Consider the following 18,219-nt stretch of genomic DNA (forward strand, 5'->3'; position numbering starts at 1 on the left):
GTCTTTATGTTGATGGTTCAATTCCCAAACCCATTGATCCTACAACACTCCTTGATTGGCAAAAACAAGACCAACAAACTTTAGGAATTATAAAGAATTGTGTACGTAGAGATCTCTTCTTCCACATTTCTAGTTTCAAGGAATCCACACCTGCATGGGACAAACTTGAAGCATTGTATGGTAAGGTGGATGAGGAAAAGAGTTTCCAGATTGAGGATGATCTACTTCTATTGGATCCAAATAAATTTGACACAATTCAAGATTACATCAATAAAGCCAATGAGTTTAGAGAACTACTTAAAGATTGCGGTAATCTCATGAAGGATGAAAAGTTGATTCATCACATCTTGAAGAGGCTACCTTTAGAGTATGCTTTCTTTGTTTTGAGTTATAACACTCATAGGTTAACCATGCGAAGTGCTTTCGAGAAGCCTATATTTGATGCATTTGCAGAAATGTTGATTTTTGAACAAACCCACTTAATAGATATGGGACTTCTCACATCATCAAAGACCAAAGCATTGGTGGCAAGTGATGAGAACTAATCAAGTCAAGGAGGAAGAAGTTCTAACAAGAAGAAGAAGAAGCAGTGGAAACAAAAATCACAATCTGAGACACAACAATCCTCCTCACAACAAGGCAAATCTTCTTCCGATAAGAAGGGAAGTAATGAAAAGAAGGACAAATCTTTTTGTGCATATTGCAAAAATCCAAATCATGATGAGCATTATTACAAGATTAAGAGAATTGATGAGTTGGAAAACCTATTCAAGAAGAACAAAATTCAAATGCCAGGTACTTCCAAGGATTCAAATCCACCCACTTCAAAGGGAAAAGGGCAAGTACTTATGGCAAATACAAGTTCTTCATCAGAATGGATTTTTGACTCAGGTTCCTCCTATCATATGGGTTCTTCAAAGGGAGACTTTTCTTCATTGAAGTAGTCATAGGTATGACACATCTTTGTGGGAGATGATACAAAAATGGAAGATGAAGGAAAAGGACATTTGGAGATGGAAAATGGTGAATTCAAATAAGTTCTCTATGTTCCAAACCTTAGCTCTAATCTCCTCCCAATTTGCCAAATCACTCACCTTGGAGATGGCAGCAAAGTTGAGTTCCTTCTAGATTCAGTAATAGTGCGAAGTCTAAAAGATGATTCATTGGTTGTAGTGGGGAAAGTCAATTATGACAAGAGGCTTTATTCCTTCTCTCACTTTGTGCCTATGTCTCCTTCACGTGCCTTATTGACTCAATCTAATTCACAAATCAAATTATGGCATAAGCGGTATGGTCATCTTGCCTTCTACTACCTTCAACAACTTTGCTCAAAAAACATGGTCAAAGGTCTACCTAACATCAATTTTTCTAAGGGTGAGTGTTCATCATGTTCAGTAGATATGCATCTCGAGGAGAAGTATGATAAAGGATAGTCTTCAAGAGCACCAGTTGTTCTTCAGTTAGTTCACATGGTACTAGCAGGACCTTTTGCAGTGACATCAGTCAGCCAAGGTCGCTACATCCTTACTTTCATTGATGACTTTTCACGATTCACATGGGTCTACTTTCTTCATCACAAGAATGAAGTGGTTAATAAGTTTCAAGCCTATAAGATTCATGTTGAACAGAAATCAAGGAAAGCCATCAAGGTTCTATGGATGGACAATGATAGCAGATATGTGGACAGAAGATTTAAAGACTTTTGCAAACTTGAGGGAATTGAACTTTAGAACTCACAAGCATTTAGTCTACACAAGACAGATGTTGCAACACTGAGGAATCAAACTCTTAAGTCCATGGCAAGTTCCATGATTAAAGCCAAGTCTCTTGATCCAACACTAGAAGTCGAAGCTATTAGCAATGCCACTCACATACTTAATAGGTCTCCTCATAATGCCTTAGATGGTAAGACTCCTTTTGAGGCATGGTGCGGCCGAAAACCAATTGTGAGTCACTTCAAAGCCTTCAGTTGTCTAGCATGGGCAAACATATCTTCTAGGGGATGCAAGGCACCAACACCTAGGCCTTGTACTTTCATCAGATATGAAGACACTATTAAGGCATACAAACTTATGGATCCTGAGACACATGATATTTTTTTGGAGAAGGATGTATATTTTGAGAAAAGTTCACCCAACTTATCCTCTAATCCTCTTCGCGCTTCATACACTGTGGAAACTGATAGTGACACCAACGATAATGCTTTGACAGATTCAACTACATGGGGTTCTATCAACTATTACAGCAAGAAGTCACAACATTAGTATAGTCCACATGTATATATTGCCATAGTGATAGGTTTAGCACAACAAGGTAAACCTTGTCTTCTAGCTCCAATGATAGTGGATGACTTCTTGGCAAACATTTTAGGTTTGTTCATGGAGTCACACGTAGTAGACTTGGGAGACATCCTTGATGATTTACATCTTCTCTTTGATGAAGTTGATCCTTCTACAGTTGTTACGAGGGCTCACTCTGACCCTCATGTCCATTCTCTACATGATCGATCTTTACAAGTTGACATGGTTGTGGATCCTTATGTACAAGAGTTGTCGGATGTCTCTTTCTCAATTGAGGAGACTGTTGGTTCTTTGGAACAAGTTCTACCTACATCCTTGCCAGATCAACATCCATTCTTTTCAGTAGTGTTAGAAGGGGAGACCATTAGTATCAACACAGGGACATGCGAGCAGGTTTTAGGGCCAACATACATCTTCGAGATTGTACCTTTTCCATTGTTTCATCCCAAGGGGAGGAACATCATTTAGCACTCATGGACCAGCTTCTATCTTGGAGCATCTTTCACTAATCGACATTCTTCCTTTGGGAGTGGGGAGGAATACCTTGTCTATCTTCCTCTTCTTTCTTATGGGGGGACTTTTTCCTCTTATGGGGTTTTGTTCTTGTCATATTTCACTATTGTATATACTTGATGTATGTCATAATGGGGGGGGTCGTGATTACTCCATCCATCCATGCATCTTGTTTTTTTATCTTTCTTTTTGGAGGAGAGTTTTTCCCATGAGGTTTTCCCTCTTTCTCCACTTTATGAGAGATTGCATTTCATTATGTACCTAGGTACCTAACATGGCCTAGTAGCTAGGACCCATTATGCATTTCATTCTAGTTTTTGTCAGCTTAAGGGAATTCCCCTAAGATGCACTTAAGGGGGGGTGTTGGTGTAAATATGTATTTACTATTTACACTTTACTTAAGTTTACTTAGGTTAATGCATTATTTTATTATTTATTTTGTGAGACACTTAGGAGTTTGCATACTCTTATGAGTTGTCATGTTGACAACACTGGAGTAAGCAACTCTAATTCAGCACATGGTGTCTACAACATTGGAATTTACATCATTAATTGAGTTGTCATGTAGACAACACAATTATTTGCACTCCTAATTTGGCACATGGTGTCTACAACACAAATTTGCATGCTACACCTTTGTAGGCTTATCCTATCATCATCACACTTGCTGTTGTGCTTAATGGAGGATAATCCATATTTGGTGGACATGTGCTTGGTTGTATGACTTATCATGTTGCTAATTCCTATGCATTCTAGAAGCATTCCAGAGGCCTTTATATATAGGCACTCCTAGTGTACTTTGACATTGAATCAAATACGTATTGATATTCTAATCATACTCTTTTCTGGTCTACTGTTGTGCTTGTGTTTGAGTTCCTTGATCTTGGGTGAATTTTTCCCTAAGGTGAATTCTTACAGTTTGAAACCCTACAAATAGAGCTCAACTAGTAAAAGCCCTACCATAAAAAATATAAATATATCCTAATGCAAAAAATGACATGGTACATAGGTAAAAACTTGCAAAAAATAATACGTTGTTTATGAGACATTAATTCAAAGAGAAATGTTGGAGTTTCAAACCCTACAAAAAATTGATACCTTGGTTTAAATAAACTTTAGAGTTTGAAACCCTAGAAATAGAGTTCGATAATTAAAAAGTCCTACTCTTGAAGGGGAGCTATCTATTTTGATGAAAAAAACAACATAGTACATGACAAAAGGCAAACATGACATGAAAAAGTAATACACTTTTTATGTGTTGGTGTAAATAAGTATTCACTTATTACACTTACTTAAGTTTACTTAGGTTAATGCATTATTTATTTAATTTGCATTATTTTATTTGTGAGATACTTAGGAGTTTGTGCATTCTTGTGAGTTGTCATGATGACATCATAGGGGTCCACACCTCTTTTAAGCACATGTTGTCTACAACATAAGAATCTTCTACACACATATGACACTTTGTCATTCTTATCCATTCATCTAGAATGTTGGATAAGGTGCTTAGTTGTCTTATCTTCTGGTTATTTCTAGAGACATTCTAGGTGCTTCCTAAGAGGCCTTTATATACATGCATTCCTAGTGTACTCTTAATCATGGCATATTGAATATATCGTCATTCTGATTATACTCTCTTTTGGTCTACTGTGTGCTTGTGTTTGAGTTCTTAGTTCTTGGGTGAATTTTGCCCTTAGGAAAATTCTAACATGGTATTAGAGCTTGGAGTTTTTATCATCACATAGTCGTTCCAAACCACACTTGCTTCAACACCTCAGCCTGAATCCAAAGTACTATAGAAATTGGGAGTGTTTAGAGCTAGATCTGACCTTGCCATTGCATCAAGAACGCTGAACCGATGAAAATCAACTATTAACTCAGCTATCTTGGCCCAAAGTCGACTGTGAGACAATTTTTTTTTGCAAATCGAAACCTAGAGGCCTTGATTTGTAGTTCGGGTATGGCTATTTTTTGTAGATCCTTTTAATTCATTTTCGAATCTGTAGTTTTTTTTTTGCATTTTCGATTGCAAATTTTTGAATTTTTGTTTAGCCCTACGGGCTGGTAGTAGAGAAATTTTTTGGGTAGCACCGAGCTATGAGCTCTTGGTCCTGCAAAGTGTTTTTTTTTGTCACAGGTTATTTTATTTAATCTGCGGGCTTTAATTCAAATCCGGTTCACATTCTACTGGACCTGCCAACCCCTCCTCCGGTGGGCAACCTCTTTGCAACTAACATTGCGAGGGTTTCATTTTACATAGTGCATAAAGCACACACTCACTCAATGTGGGACTATTAAATAAAACTCCAACATGATTTGAAAACCTTCCAGCAACTTTGCAAAGATTCTGGCACGTGATTTAGATTTTTCAGTGCGGCTTTTCCGTTCACGACGCTTCTACACTTTACCGGCTGTAGACTTGGGTTTCTGGCAACAGACTGTTACCTCCCACACAATGATTCAAACTTCTGACAGGTTTTAAAACTTTGCAACACCCGCACATTTGATTGAAATTTTTGGCTCAGGAAACAGACCCAGTCAACACCTGTTGAAATGTCATCCGCCAGCTCAGCACTGACGTAGACACACTTCATTTACCATGTCAGCAAATTGGAAAAGCCACATCAACCTCGTGGAATCCATTTCTTGCCACCTATTTGACACGTCATTGTATGGACATTTTCCACATGTCATTCCGTACCGTACGGACGACACAGTCAACCTGCCACGTCAGCCAAGGCATTTTTTTTTGTTGACATTAGCAGAACACTAAGTTAAAATTGACTAGCATTTGACCATCATTTCTAGGTGTTTTACAACTATAGTGATGGTCGTTTGACCGTCAAATTTAGACTGATAGTTTTCCTTCCAGACCCCTCACTAGATTGCTTTTCAATTTGGCAGCCTGACTTTGCGAGCCCATATCTTGGACATCCGAACTCTGATTTAGGTGCAATTTTTTTTGAAATTGGGTAGAATTTTGTAAAATTTCTAGTGGTGGTGCTATTTTCTAGTTTTGGTGCATAGAGTTTGCAGAAATTGCATTTTTTGGTGACTGTACCTACATAATCCTACATTTTGCAACTTCAAATGCTCCGTACGGGCACATCTATTCAGTTTTTCAAGTTCCATTTTTTTTGAAAGTGCATATTTTTTTGTCTACTTTCTAGATCTGAAGTCAAATTCTAGGGTTGTGTGGACCAATTTCTCACTTTCATAATTAGGCCTTCTTTGGCATTGTAAAGCTTTGATTCTTTTCAAAATTGTTGTAAAACTAAGCTATAGTGCTTACGTGACAGATTTAAGCCTCATAAGGTAGTTGTAAAAGAAAAATTAGAAAGTTCACTTTGTTCATTTTGACAAGTGGCCCATTGTAATATCACTACTTATAAAGTGCCAAAAGCATCTTTTCTGGGGGGGTCTTTTGATTGAGTGAAAAGGTGGGGTGTGTACTGTGTTTTTTGTGTCTCTCTATTATGTTCTTTTCATTTTCTACATCATGGGTTTTAAATGTCTTCCTCTAACTTCACACAACTATTCTACACGGAAAGATATTGCATGGAGTATATTAATGGAAAAAGGATTTAGTCTTTATGTAGATGGTACAATTATCAAACCTACTGATTCTAAAGAACTCATTGATTGGCAAAATCAAGACCAACGAGCTTTAGGTGTTATCAGGAGTTGTGTACAAGGGGATCTTCTCTTTCACATTAAAAATTGTTCAAACTCTAAAGAAGCTTGGGACAAACTTGAACAATTGTATGGTAAGGTGGATGAAGAAAAGGGATTTCAGATTGAGGATGATCTACTTCTCTTGGATCCTAAGAATTTTGACACAATTCAAGATTACATTATCAAAGTCAATGAGTATAGGGCACTTCTAAAAGATTGTGGAAATCCCATGAAGGATGACAGGTTGATTCATCACATCCTAAAGAGGCTACCTTTTGAGTACACCAACTTTGTTTCGAGTTTTAATACTCACAGGTTGACCATGGGATTTACTTACTAGAAGCCTTCCTTTGATGCATTTGCAGAGATGTTGATTGTTGAACAATATCACTTGGTGGATTTTGGACTTCTCAAGTCATCAAAGACCAAAGCCTTGGTGGCTAGTGATGATCACAAATCAAGTCAAGGGGGGAAAAGCAACAAGAAGAAGAAGTAGTGGAAGCAGAAAACACAATCTGAGACACAACAATCCTCCTCTCCATAAGGCAATTCTTCTTCAACAAAGAACGAAAGTAATGAAAAGAAGGACAAACTCTTTTGTGCATACTATGAAAAGCCAAATCATGACGAGCATCATTGCAAGACAAAAATAATTGTTGAGTTAGAAAATCTACTCAAGAAGAACAAGATTCAAGTGCTAGGTACTTATAAGGATTCAACTCCAACCTCTTCAAAGGGTAAAGGTCAAGCACTTATAGCAAACACAAGTTCTTCTTCAGAATGGATACTTGATTCAGGTGCCTCCTATCATATGGGTTCTTCAAAGGAAGACTTTTCTTCATTGAAGCAGTCAAAGGTGTCGCACATCTTTGTGGGAGATGATACTAAGATGGAAGTTGAAGGGAAAGGACGTGGAAATGGAAAATGAGGAATTCAAAGATGTTCTCTACGTTCCAAATCTTAGCTCCAATCTCCTATCAGTTTACCAAATCACTCACCTAGGAGATGGTCATAAGCTTGAGTTCCTTCTAGATTCAGTGATGGTGCGAATTCTAAAAGATGATTCATTGGTTGTAGTTGGGAAAGTTAATGATGGCAAGAGGCTTTATTCCTTCTCCCACTTTGTGCCTAAGAGTCCTTCCCAAGCCTTGTTATCTCACTCACATTCACACATCAAGTTATGGCATGAGCGGTTTGGTCACCTTGATTTTCGCTCTCTTCAACAACTTTGCTCAAAACATATGGTCAAAGGTCTACCCAACATCAATTTTTCTAAGGGAGAATGTTCATCTTGTTCTATGGATATGAATCTCAAGGAGAAGTATGATAAAGGGAAGTCTTCTTGAGCTCCAATTGTTCTTCAACTAGTTCACATGGTTTTAGCAAGACCCTTTGCAATGTCTTCAGTTAGCCAAGGCCGCTACATACTCACATTTGTTGATGACTTTTCGAGATTCACTTGGGTCTACTTCCTTCATCACAAGAATGAATTGGTTCATAAGCTTCAAGACTTCAAGACTCATGTTGAACACAAGTCAAGGAAAGCCATCAAGGTATTAAGGGTAGATAATGAGAACAAATATGTAGATAGAAGACTTAAGAACTTTTGCAGAATTGAGGGGATTGATCTTTAGAACCCACCGACATTCAGTCTACACAAGACAGATGTTGCAGCATTGAGGATTAGGACTCTCAAGACCATGGCAAGTTGCATGATAAAGGCCAAGTCTCTTGATCCTACACTTGAAGTTGAAGCCATTAGTAGTGCTACTCACATACTTAATAGGTCTCCTCATCTAGCCTTAGATGACAAGACTCCTTTTGAGGCATGGTGCAACATAAAACTAGTTGTGAGTCACCTTAGAGTCTTTGGTTGTCCAGCATGGGAAAACCTATCTTCGAGGAGTTGCAAGGCATCGACAGGCCTTGTACCTTCATCTATTATGAAGAAAATGCAAAGGCTTACAGACTTATGGATCCTGAGACACATGAGTTTTTTTGTGGAGAAGGATGTTCACTTTGAGGAAAGTTCTCCAAGCTTATCCTCTACTCCTCTCCGCACATCATACACAGTGGAATATGATAGTGACACCAATGATAGTGCTTCAACAGGTTCAGACACGTGGGGTTCTATCGATAGTTGCAGAGAGAGGTCACATCGGTCCAATCCACATGCTTACATTGCCACAATGAAAGGTCCATCACAACATGGTACATCTCATCTTCCAGCTCCAACTTCTGTTGACTTGGGAGACAGTCTTGAGGACATACATCTTCTCATTGATGAAGGTGATTCTTCTACAGTTGTTGCGAGGGCTCACTCTGACCCTCATGTCCATTCTCTACATGATCAATCTGTATAGGTTGGCATGATTGTGGATCCTTATGAACATTAATTTGTGGATGTCTCTTTGTCAGTTGAGGAGACAGATGGTTTAGTGGAATAGGTTCAACAAACATCTTTGCCAGATCTACATTCATTCTTTTCACCATAGTTGGAAGGGATGAGCATCAGCATCAGCATAGGGATACTTGAGCAGGTTTCAAGGCCACCATACATCTTCAAGAGTGTACCTTTTGGCATTATTTCTTCCTAAGGGGAGGAACACCATTCTACATTCTTGGACCAGCTTCTTCATCGAAGCAACTTTCACTTGTTGGCGTTCTTCTTTTGGGGGGGGGGAGCCTATTCTATCTCTCTTCCTTCTCTCATTCTCTTATGTATATATTGGATGTATGTCATAATGGGGGGGTCTTGATTACTCCATCCATCGATGCATCCTTATTTATCTCTCTTTTTGGGGGAGGGTTTTTCCCATGAGGTTTTCCCTCTTTCCCCGCTTTATGGGAGATTTGCATTTTCATTATGTACATGGGTACCTAACATGGCCTAGTAGCCGGGACCCATTTTGCATCTTCATCCTAGTTTCATACGCTTAAGGGCATTCCCCTAAGTTGCACTTAAGGGGGGGTGTTGGTGTAAATAAGTATTCACTTATTACACTTACTTAAGTTTACTTGGGTTAATGCATTATTTATTTAATTTGCTTTATTTAATTTGTGAGATACTTGGGAGTTTGTGCGCTCTTGTGAGTTATCATGATGACATCACAGGCGTCCACACCTCTTTTAAGCACATGTTGTCTGCAACACAGGAATCTTCTACACACATGACACTTTGTCATTCTTATCCATTCATCTAGAATGTTGGATAAGGTGCTTAGTTGTCTTATCTTCTAGTTGTTTCTAGAGACATTCTAGGTGCTTCCTGAGAGGCCTTTATATATAGGCACTCGTAGTGTACTCTTAATCATGGCATATTGAATATATCGTCATTCTAATTATACTCTCTTTTGGTCTACTGTGTGTTTGTGTTTGAGTTCTTAGTTCTTGGGTGAATTTTGCCCTTAGGCAAATTCTAACATTATGAAACATTCATTCACACATAAATGTTGGATTTGTAGAATTTTCGGCATGGATATAGCTATGAAAGGAAATAAAACCTTGCAAAAATAGAGTTGTGCAAAATAACATTCTATATTAATTGTATTGGTTACAAAATACAAGATTTTCTATGAATATAGAAAGACTTGAGTAAAAATTATGCACGTATTTTGTAACAATCAATATAAAATTTTATTTTTTGCAACTCTATTTTTGCAAGCTTTTATTTTCTTTCATAGCTATATCTGTGCTAAAAATTCTATAGGATCTTCAAAATCCTCTATTTTGATGTAAGAAATGAAATGGTACATAGACAACAAGCAAACACAACACCATAAAATTACACGTTCCTTAACATTAGTTTACATAGACAATGTTGGATCTTCAAACCTTATATAGAACTAAAAACTTGATTTTAAGAAACTTAAATGTTTGAAACCCTAGAAATAGAGATTGATAACCATTTTTTCTATCATCCTCTTAATTCATAGTTCTGACATTATGGAAAACTTAAAATCATTATTGAACACATATATTATTACCCGGTTTGTTTGTCCTTTGTTGGCCAACTTTTGCTATCCACAAAAATCAGTCATTGCTATCTCTCCAAACCCCCCTAGAATACGAGGGGGGGAACATAATGCATAACATTATGGAAAATAATTACTCTCTTTCAACATAATATTTTTGGTCATGCATAATGAAATCATAGAGTTTACACACTTGGTCTTGGAGCTGATCGTGTTCACATCTTATAGCTCAACGTGTGTTTTCCCTCAACATCCCATCGAAAGTACAAAACGAATGACTAATTAGTTGTGGCATTTTATATACAATTTGATTATTTTTAAATTTTCTTTCTTACACATTTCACATTCGTTGGACTCTTCCTAACTGTGTAGTCTAGTGTCCAATTCCTCCAATCCCATGCATTCATGTAATGTCTACAATTAAGCCATCCATTTTCGTCCATCAACATCTTTATTTGTCTCCACAAGCCTGTCTTATTGCGCCACATCATGCAAGAACAAGATATATCATTCTATATATGCAACATGTTATTTTTTGCGTTTGAATAGATTTTGCGGATGGTATTCTTTTAGGAGAGCAAGTCGTGAGACTTCTTTTGTCTAGTTACTTACACATATGGTCATCTCAAATGTGCTTATTGTATACATGGGTCTAATGTTCCATTGTAAATGTTGGTTATGTTTCAAGTTTTTTACCGTTGTTGCATTATGTTTAAAGTAGTTAGGCTATTCTAATTAGTTTGTAATCTCTTGACAATCCACTTGACTATCTATTTGTAATTTTTTTATTGAATTATTTCAATTAAAAAAGTGGGGGGAAGGAGGGTAAAATTTATTCAAGAAAAATCCTTAACTACAAAACAAAAGGCTACAAGCCCAACTAAGACATCAATTAGCAAGCAAAATGTTCCAAAAGAACATTCGAGAATCCCATTACATTTTGTCATCGTCTAAATTTGGTCTTTGCGAAATCTCAAAGTGATATAAGGGTAAACCTTCTCAATCCACAACATCCCAACACTCTAAGTTCTTCAAAGCCCACTTTGCTAGACAATTAACCACTTTGTTCCACTCTTTAGAAATATGACAAAAAGAAACATAAGCCAAAGAGTTATATAGGTTCAAGATATGCAGGATCACTACAACTAATTGCCAACTGACATCATCCAACATTTTCACATTTAATATATAAACTACAATTTGAGAATCAAACTCCTAAACGGTTTTCTTTCAATTGAAAGAACATCCTCTCTTAGTTATGAAAATGATAGCAAGAGCCTCCATCAATTTATTAGAATGTTGCTTTTCATAAGCAAGGAAGAATAAAATAAGATCAACATTAGTATCTCTTCTAATACCACTAATTTGTATATTTCCTCTAGAAAAGCTTATCCATGTTAATCCTCAACCGTGAAATAAGAAAAGGGACCCATCTCCGTTCTTGACATATCTTTTGTTTACTTTGTTGAAGTCCAATTTCTAATATCTCATAAAGATCACACTTTATAGAAATAATTTGTAAGTTTTTTTGTTGGGATGAATAAATCATTTTCTACTTATGGATTTCCTCGCTCAGCTTACCATATTGTCTTCCAAGAAAGAGGAAGGAGAAGGGGGGCAAAAAAAAGCAGTAATGATGACTCTTTTGGTCTGTCCCTCACCCTATACCAAATTCTGCTTTGATGAATAGTTATATTTCCAGCCTAAAGAATGTGTGATCTTTTATGAGGTGGTCTCGTAAGTTCAACTTTGAATAAACCTTCCCAATTTAATTTAGTCTACGTCGTCCTTGACCCCTCCCGTGAATAAGTACACCAAGGAACCTACTGGGAGCCCAGTTACGAAAACTAAAGATGATTTCGACAACAGGCACAGTTCAGGGATTAGAAGGAATAAATAAAGTATGGATTGGACATACAAGTATCCAATGCAGCAGTAAATTTATATAAAAGGCCCAAATTCACCATATAATACGTTGCAACATACACACAGTCCAAAATAACAGACAGCATAATGACTGTACTGAAACATGGTATGTATGTCTGTGACTGTTATAAATGCAAGGACTAAACAAACTATAACCAGGGGCGAAGGATTGTTATGATCACATCACACGATATAGACGCTTGAAACACTGTTTCGGATGGCTACTTTCCGCTTTTTACGTCAAGTCCAGATTGCCGGGCTTGTTGGCCGTTGAGAAATGCCAATTTGTGTCAACGGTTTGCTAAGGAGCAAAAGTTTTAGAGGGAACTCCCATGCGGGTCTGTAAGTTTGGACGAGGATGAAGACAGGGGAGAAACATGGCGGCCAGAAGAAGAAGAAGAAGGGTAGAGGCAAAAAGGTTGTTATGAATAAGAAGGTGGGAGTGTGGTGTAGAACAAATAGTGGTATAATATGCTTACCCCAGCCTAGTGCAGTTTGCTCTGGGATTAGGACTCGTGCTGCCTACTCCGCTCCCCAGGTATGCTCTCTGCATCTCTAAATCACATGTTTCAGTTGTGCTTTTCAATGACATTGCTTATATTTTACTATTGATTTAGTTGGAATCTTGTATTTCCCATATATTTTTCAGTGCCATTGTTTCTGTTCTTGTATTGGCTTGGTTTAAATTGTCATGGACTTTTTTGTGCGTAAAATATCTGTATTGCGTATCTTCAACCTCCCTTGGGTATGTTTGTAAGTTTACTCAAGCAGATGAACTTAAAAATCATATTAAGACAGTGATAACAAAAATAGGACAAACACATAACACAGAAAATTATAGTGGTTCGGCAACCTTGCCTACGTCCACTCTTAAGCAGGGAAATCTCTTTATACACAGCCATTTATAGAGCCATATACAATCACCAAGTAAGAGAATGGAGAAGGTGAATGGTCATGACCGTTGGGCTTCACATACCCAACAATCTCCCACTTGAAGACCAACCGGTACAGCCATGATCAATAATATCCCTGCTTTTTGCTTTAAATGTTAATTATAACCAGCCCCTGAGAAGATTTTAGTTTCACCAAACATTGTTCCTGAACACTACGGATTAACCTTCTCCAAATTTTTCAGATTGAATACAATCTAATAACAGAATATCTTCCCTTATGACTTTTACAAAGTCACACATAAATCTATATTTTGGAATACCAGCAATGCCACTGGATATATACTTTGAAGAATCAAATCCATGAACTGCGGAAGCATAGACACCTGTTGACCCACCAGCAACCCGACTGGTGCTACTCTTGGTATACCCAGCATTCCAAGAAGATATTCCAGTAGGCCCATTTTCAGAATTATTATCTCCACCAGAAGATAAACTGACACCATTACCTGTTTTTGGAGACCATTGACTGTATATACTATAGATCATTAAGACCTTCAGCCATGGCAAAGATCAAAGCATAATTCCTTTTATAAATCACCCTACCAAGTTTTCTATCGGCTCTTATTTTTGCAATTTTGTTTTCCCTTTCACACTTCAGCCTCTCAACCTCATGTTGGCGATAGCTGACTGCTTGAGTCTGGAAACAAATCTTAACATTTAAAATTCTAATGAACCCTCGACTCTTAAGGAACTCTTCTAGTTGTCGGTTCCTTAGCCGATTTGATATGCAGATCAAGACCCCATACTCCCAATGCTCCATCCAAGATCCATTACCTGCTAGAATGAGACATTCTGTAGACGTCAGTTCTCTCAACTTGACTTTGTCAGGCAAAAGACCATGTTCCTTTCCAAAACAAATGCTAGGGTAGTAGTCCCCATCAGTGTGAGACTTGTGAGATGAGATTTTGTTTGTGCAATCCAGACCTGTGGCTTGCTTTGGCATGATATGCTGGTCTTTAGCATACATTTCTTCTGCAGACTTCCACCTGTTCACACAATTCAGCATGACAGCGAATGATGGTCTGTCGTTTACGACAGCGGTGCCATAGCTCTGCACCCTTGTCCTCTTGAACACATTTTTGATGGACTTGATGTTGTGCTGCTCCAATGCCTGAGCATACCCATCCATCAACAACGTTTTCGTCCCATGGCCAAATATTTCTTCTACAGAAGGTTTAAGTTTCTTCTCTTCTGCAAGAACGATTGACCTTTCCATGCCTGTCTTCAAATCTCTCTTAATGTCATCCCCATTCGCATGCTGAGAAGAGATAACACCACTGAACTGGGCCTCTTTTACATTGCCCTGATGGCCACCCTCTTCCTCATCCTCGTGCTTATGCACTTTCTCATCTTTTTCTCCGTCGAACTCTTCACCAGAGTTGATCTTTGGACCTATGTACTTACCCAGGTTGTCGTCCATGGTAACTTCCTTGCTAATGCTCTCTCCAGGAAAGAAAAGAGCAGAAGTATCTCTATCTGTCCTCCAACTCAATATTGTGTTTCTATTGGTTTTGCCACCATAGTGCTCATTCGTGATGAGTTTTGACTCTTCCAATTCTATAGACTCTTGTGCAGAATTTGCTCTGTTCTCTCTCTCATCCAGACGGTTCTCTCTCTGATCTAGACAATCCAGATCATCTATTTCCATTTCATCTATTTCAGTGATGAAGTATTCATCAGGGACCTTGTCTATTTCTATGGGTGTAGTTACATATTCAGTAGCAACAGATTCCTTAACTGACATTACTTTCAATTTCTTAAAACCATAGTTTCTAATATCTGTGTCCCAATTTCTTACCTTACACTTTAGCTTCTCTTTCTCAACATTGCGTTGATGTGGATGCTTGAGAAATTTGTGCCATCGCTTTCCATTGCTATTGTGAATAGCTCCCACTTCATTGAGAGTCTCTACCAGATATAAAGTATCTATTTTACTTCCTTTTGCAATTAATGAGGACTCCTTTGTCACTTTCCATTTACTAAATTCCAACCTGACATAAAATCTTTGAGAGAACAATTGCCCAACTGAAATAGAATTATTTTTTAGTTGAGGGACATACTTGACATCTTGTAGCAGCCAACTATTTCCATTGGCTAGTTTTAACAAAACATCTCCTTTAACAATGATATTCAGAAATTTATCATCAGCAAGAAATACCTTACCGAAATTCCCACTTCGAAAGGTTTTGAAAAACTCCTTATGTGGGGTAGCATGGAATGATGCTCCTGTGTTGAGCACCCAATCATTTGCTGCAACTTTTGTTGAAGTCAAACTAAGAACATCACCGTACTCCATATCTGCTCCTTGCTTTCAACCAAGCTCTGATACCAATTGTAAGTTTACTCAAGCAGATGAACTTAACAATCATATTAAGACAGTGATAACAAAAATAGGACAAACACATAACACAGAAAATTATAGTGGTTCGGCAACCTTGCCTACGTCCACTCTTAAGCAGGGAAATCTCTTATTATTGCTTAACCAATACAATACAATTCATGGCATATACACAGCCATTTATAGAGCCATATACAATCACCAAGTAAGAGAATGGAGAAGGTGAATGGTCATGACCGTTGGGCTTCACATACCCAACAATGTTCACTTCAGTTGATTAATGAGTTGGTTTTCACGTAGCAGGTCTGACCATCAAACTACGCCATATCAATATGTATATTCTTTACAAGATTATGTGATTTTGAGCTGGTGAGGCTGTGCTCTCAATCACTAACCTATATTTATCAAGATACTCGAGGTATAATCTGCATCCCAGACAAATTCTGCAACAATAATATACACTGGTTAACTCAGGTTAACACAGGCCAAGCAATCCCTACGACTTCGAAATCAGATCTAATTGCAAGAAAAACCAGTCAGTTCTAAGAAAGATAAAACCAATTCATCCTTATCCAGGAAACTTATATATTGCTAATTGTTTACAAATATTCTTCAGACCAACATCAACATTAAATCAATAGAAGCTCCTGGAAGCACAACCATGAGTCTGATATCAGCTTCTTAGGAGAAACTATACTAGAAACTACCTATAGAAGACCAAGAGCCACATCTTAAAAAATCCACTTATTTAGAAACCACTTCCTCATTAGAAGCCAACTATCAAAGACTAAGAATCACAACTTAGAATTCCAAATTAGATGTCCCTTTGGGATTTGAACTTAGGTCTCCACAACAAGAATTCGATTCTTTAACCAAATAAGCTCAACCTCTTGGATACTGCAGAAAGCTTTAGCTATTTGGTTCATGTTTAAAAGTCTAAAGGGCTATTGCTAGTAGTTTTAGGCTTTTAGCTGTTAGGCCCAGGATACGGTAACTGGTAGCTCTGATTTCAGCTTTAATGTTTCCTGCAAGCCTCTTATATAGTGTGTCAGGCTTTGCAGTGTATGCTATTTCATGAAATAATAATGAGTACAACACTCTTCATTGTCACACATCATCAAACAAAGTATGTGGAGATCCTTTCCTAGCAGCTTGGTTTTGTTCTCTGATCTTTGTCATGCTCCACCGTTACTTACATAGGAAGAAGAATTGCAAATTTTAGAAGGGTTGAGTCAGTCTATTATCTCTGCTGGTCAATTCTTTTGGTGTTTGTGTTAAATTAAAGGTGTTTCTGCTTAGGGCCTTTTGGCTCCTGATTTGACAGGCTTGGAAAATACCAAGGTTACAACATTAATCACCTAAGGAGTAGCTAATTCCTATATTCAGCAAGGTAAAAAATGGGCTTGGGCCAACTGACAAGGCTTCTTTGACAAAACCTCATATCTTTAATCTCTGCAAAACTTAGGTAGGTATACCTCAAATGACCTATGCAATAACTTTCACTTCTCTCTTCATAGAACAAGGTCATATTACAGCAGATATCTCTTCAAGCTTCTATACCTACTCAAGTGGGGATGAGTGGCAGCTAAATCATCCTAGAGCAATTCAGCAAGAAAAGCCTGAGACTTCAATTTGGTTCTTCAACAATATAACATAAAACAGAAAGGGTTAGATTATTTTAGATTAGTTTTATGCAAATTTTGATATCTGTGGATGAATTACCAGTTCTGACCAGTGCCTTATCCAACTTGGGGAATAGAGTGAAGACCTTACCCTAAACTATTTCTGAATTCTTCCTACTTATCATATCTAAATTTTTTACTAAACACATTGTCCATCTAATTCAAGCATTTATTCAATTCTTTGAACTGAAGCAGTGAATTAAACAATATACATTTCAACAAATGCACTGAAACAACTTAAAACTTGTTCAGATTATCTCAAGACATGTAAGCATGAAATTTGGAGAGGAAATTAACTCAGCAAATTTCCCTCTGAAATTTAATTGATATGAGACTTTGTCAATACATCAAAGAGTGCAAAACTTGACTTACGACCTGCAAAAGGAATAACACTGACATCCTATACCATAAAACTCTGGTTCTTAGCATTCATTTAAAAAAAATATCTGAGATTACACTGGACCGACATCAATAAAGAAAAGACTTTAGTTCTTTAAAATTTTGACCCTAACCCCTGGTCTTGGATATCCTTTTATAGACAAGGATAGCAACAAGCTTCAGACACAGAGATGGTATACTTGTCAATTCCTGATTTGACTATAAGATGACAAACATGATCATGGAAGTTACAAACAGACTTCCAAAATATGCATTTATTCAGTTTTTCACATCCACTCTGTTGATGCTGACAGCTTCTAACTCGTGACCCCTCTGTTTGTAGGAGAAAAGGTATGTATCCCGAGAAAAGATTTGTTCCTACTGTTGTGGCTGTTGTGATGATGATGATGGTTCTTTAGCAGTAGTATACATCTGTACCCATAAAGCATTTTCCTCCTCACTTGGCCAATCAAAGCTCAT

At 37.6% G+C, this 18,219-nt stretch overlaps 1 protein-coding gene across 7 annotated transcripts in view; it reads left to right on the plus strand.

The window, feature by feature from the left end:
• The first annotated feature begins 12,264 nt into the window (after nucleotides 1-12,264).
• LOC149531793 (SET domain-containing protein) overlaps nucleotides 12,265-18,219 on the plus strand; it is a 208,178-nt gene continuing 202,223 nt past the window's right edge. The window contains exon 1 of one of the 7 annotated variants that reach the window (XM_089808905.1): nucleotides 12,265-12,926. In XM_089808905.1, coding sequence (XP_089665031.1) covers nucleotides 12,747-12,926 — 180 coding nt within the window. In that variant the 5' untranslated portion in view covers nucleotides 12,265-12,746. The remainder of the gene's footprint in view (nucleotides 12,927-18,219) is intronic. The other 6 variants (XM_089808903.1, XM_089808904.1, XM_089808909.1 and 3 more) reach the window with 6 other exon arrangements.

This window comes from Cupressus sempervirens, chromosome 11 (genome assembly GCF_028749045.1).
Source record: "Cupressus sempervirens isolate cs-2001-9-10 chromosome 11, ASM2874904v1, whole genome shotgun sequence".
Lineage (NCBI taxonomy): Eukaryota > Viridiplantae > Streptophyta > Pinopsida > Cupressales > Cupressaceae > Cupressus > Cupressus sempervirens.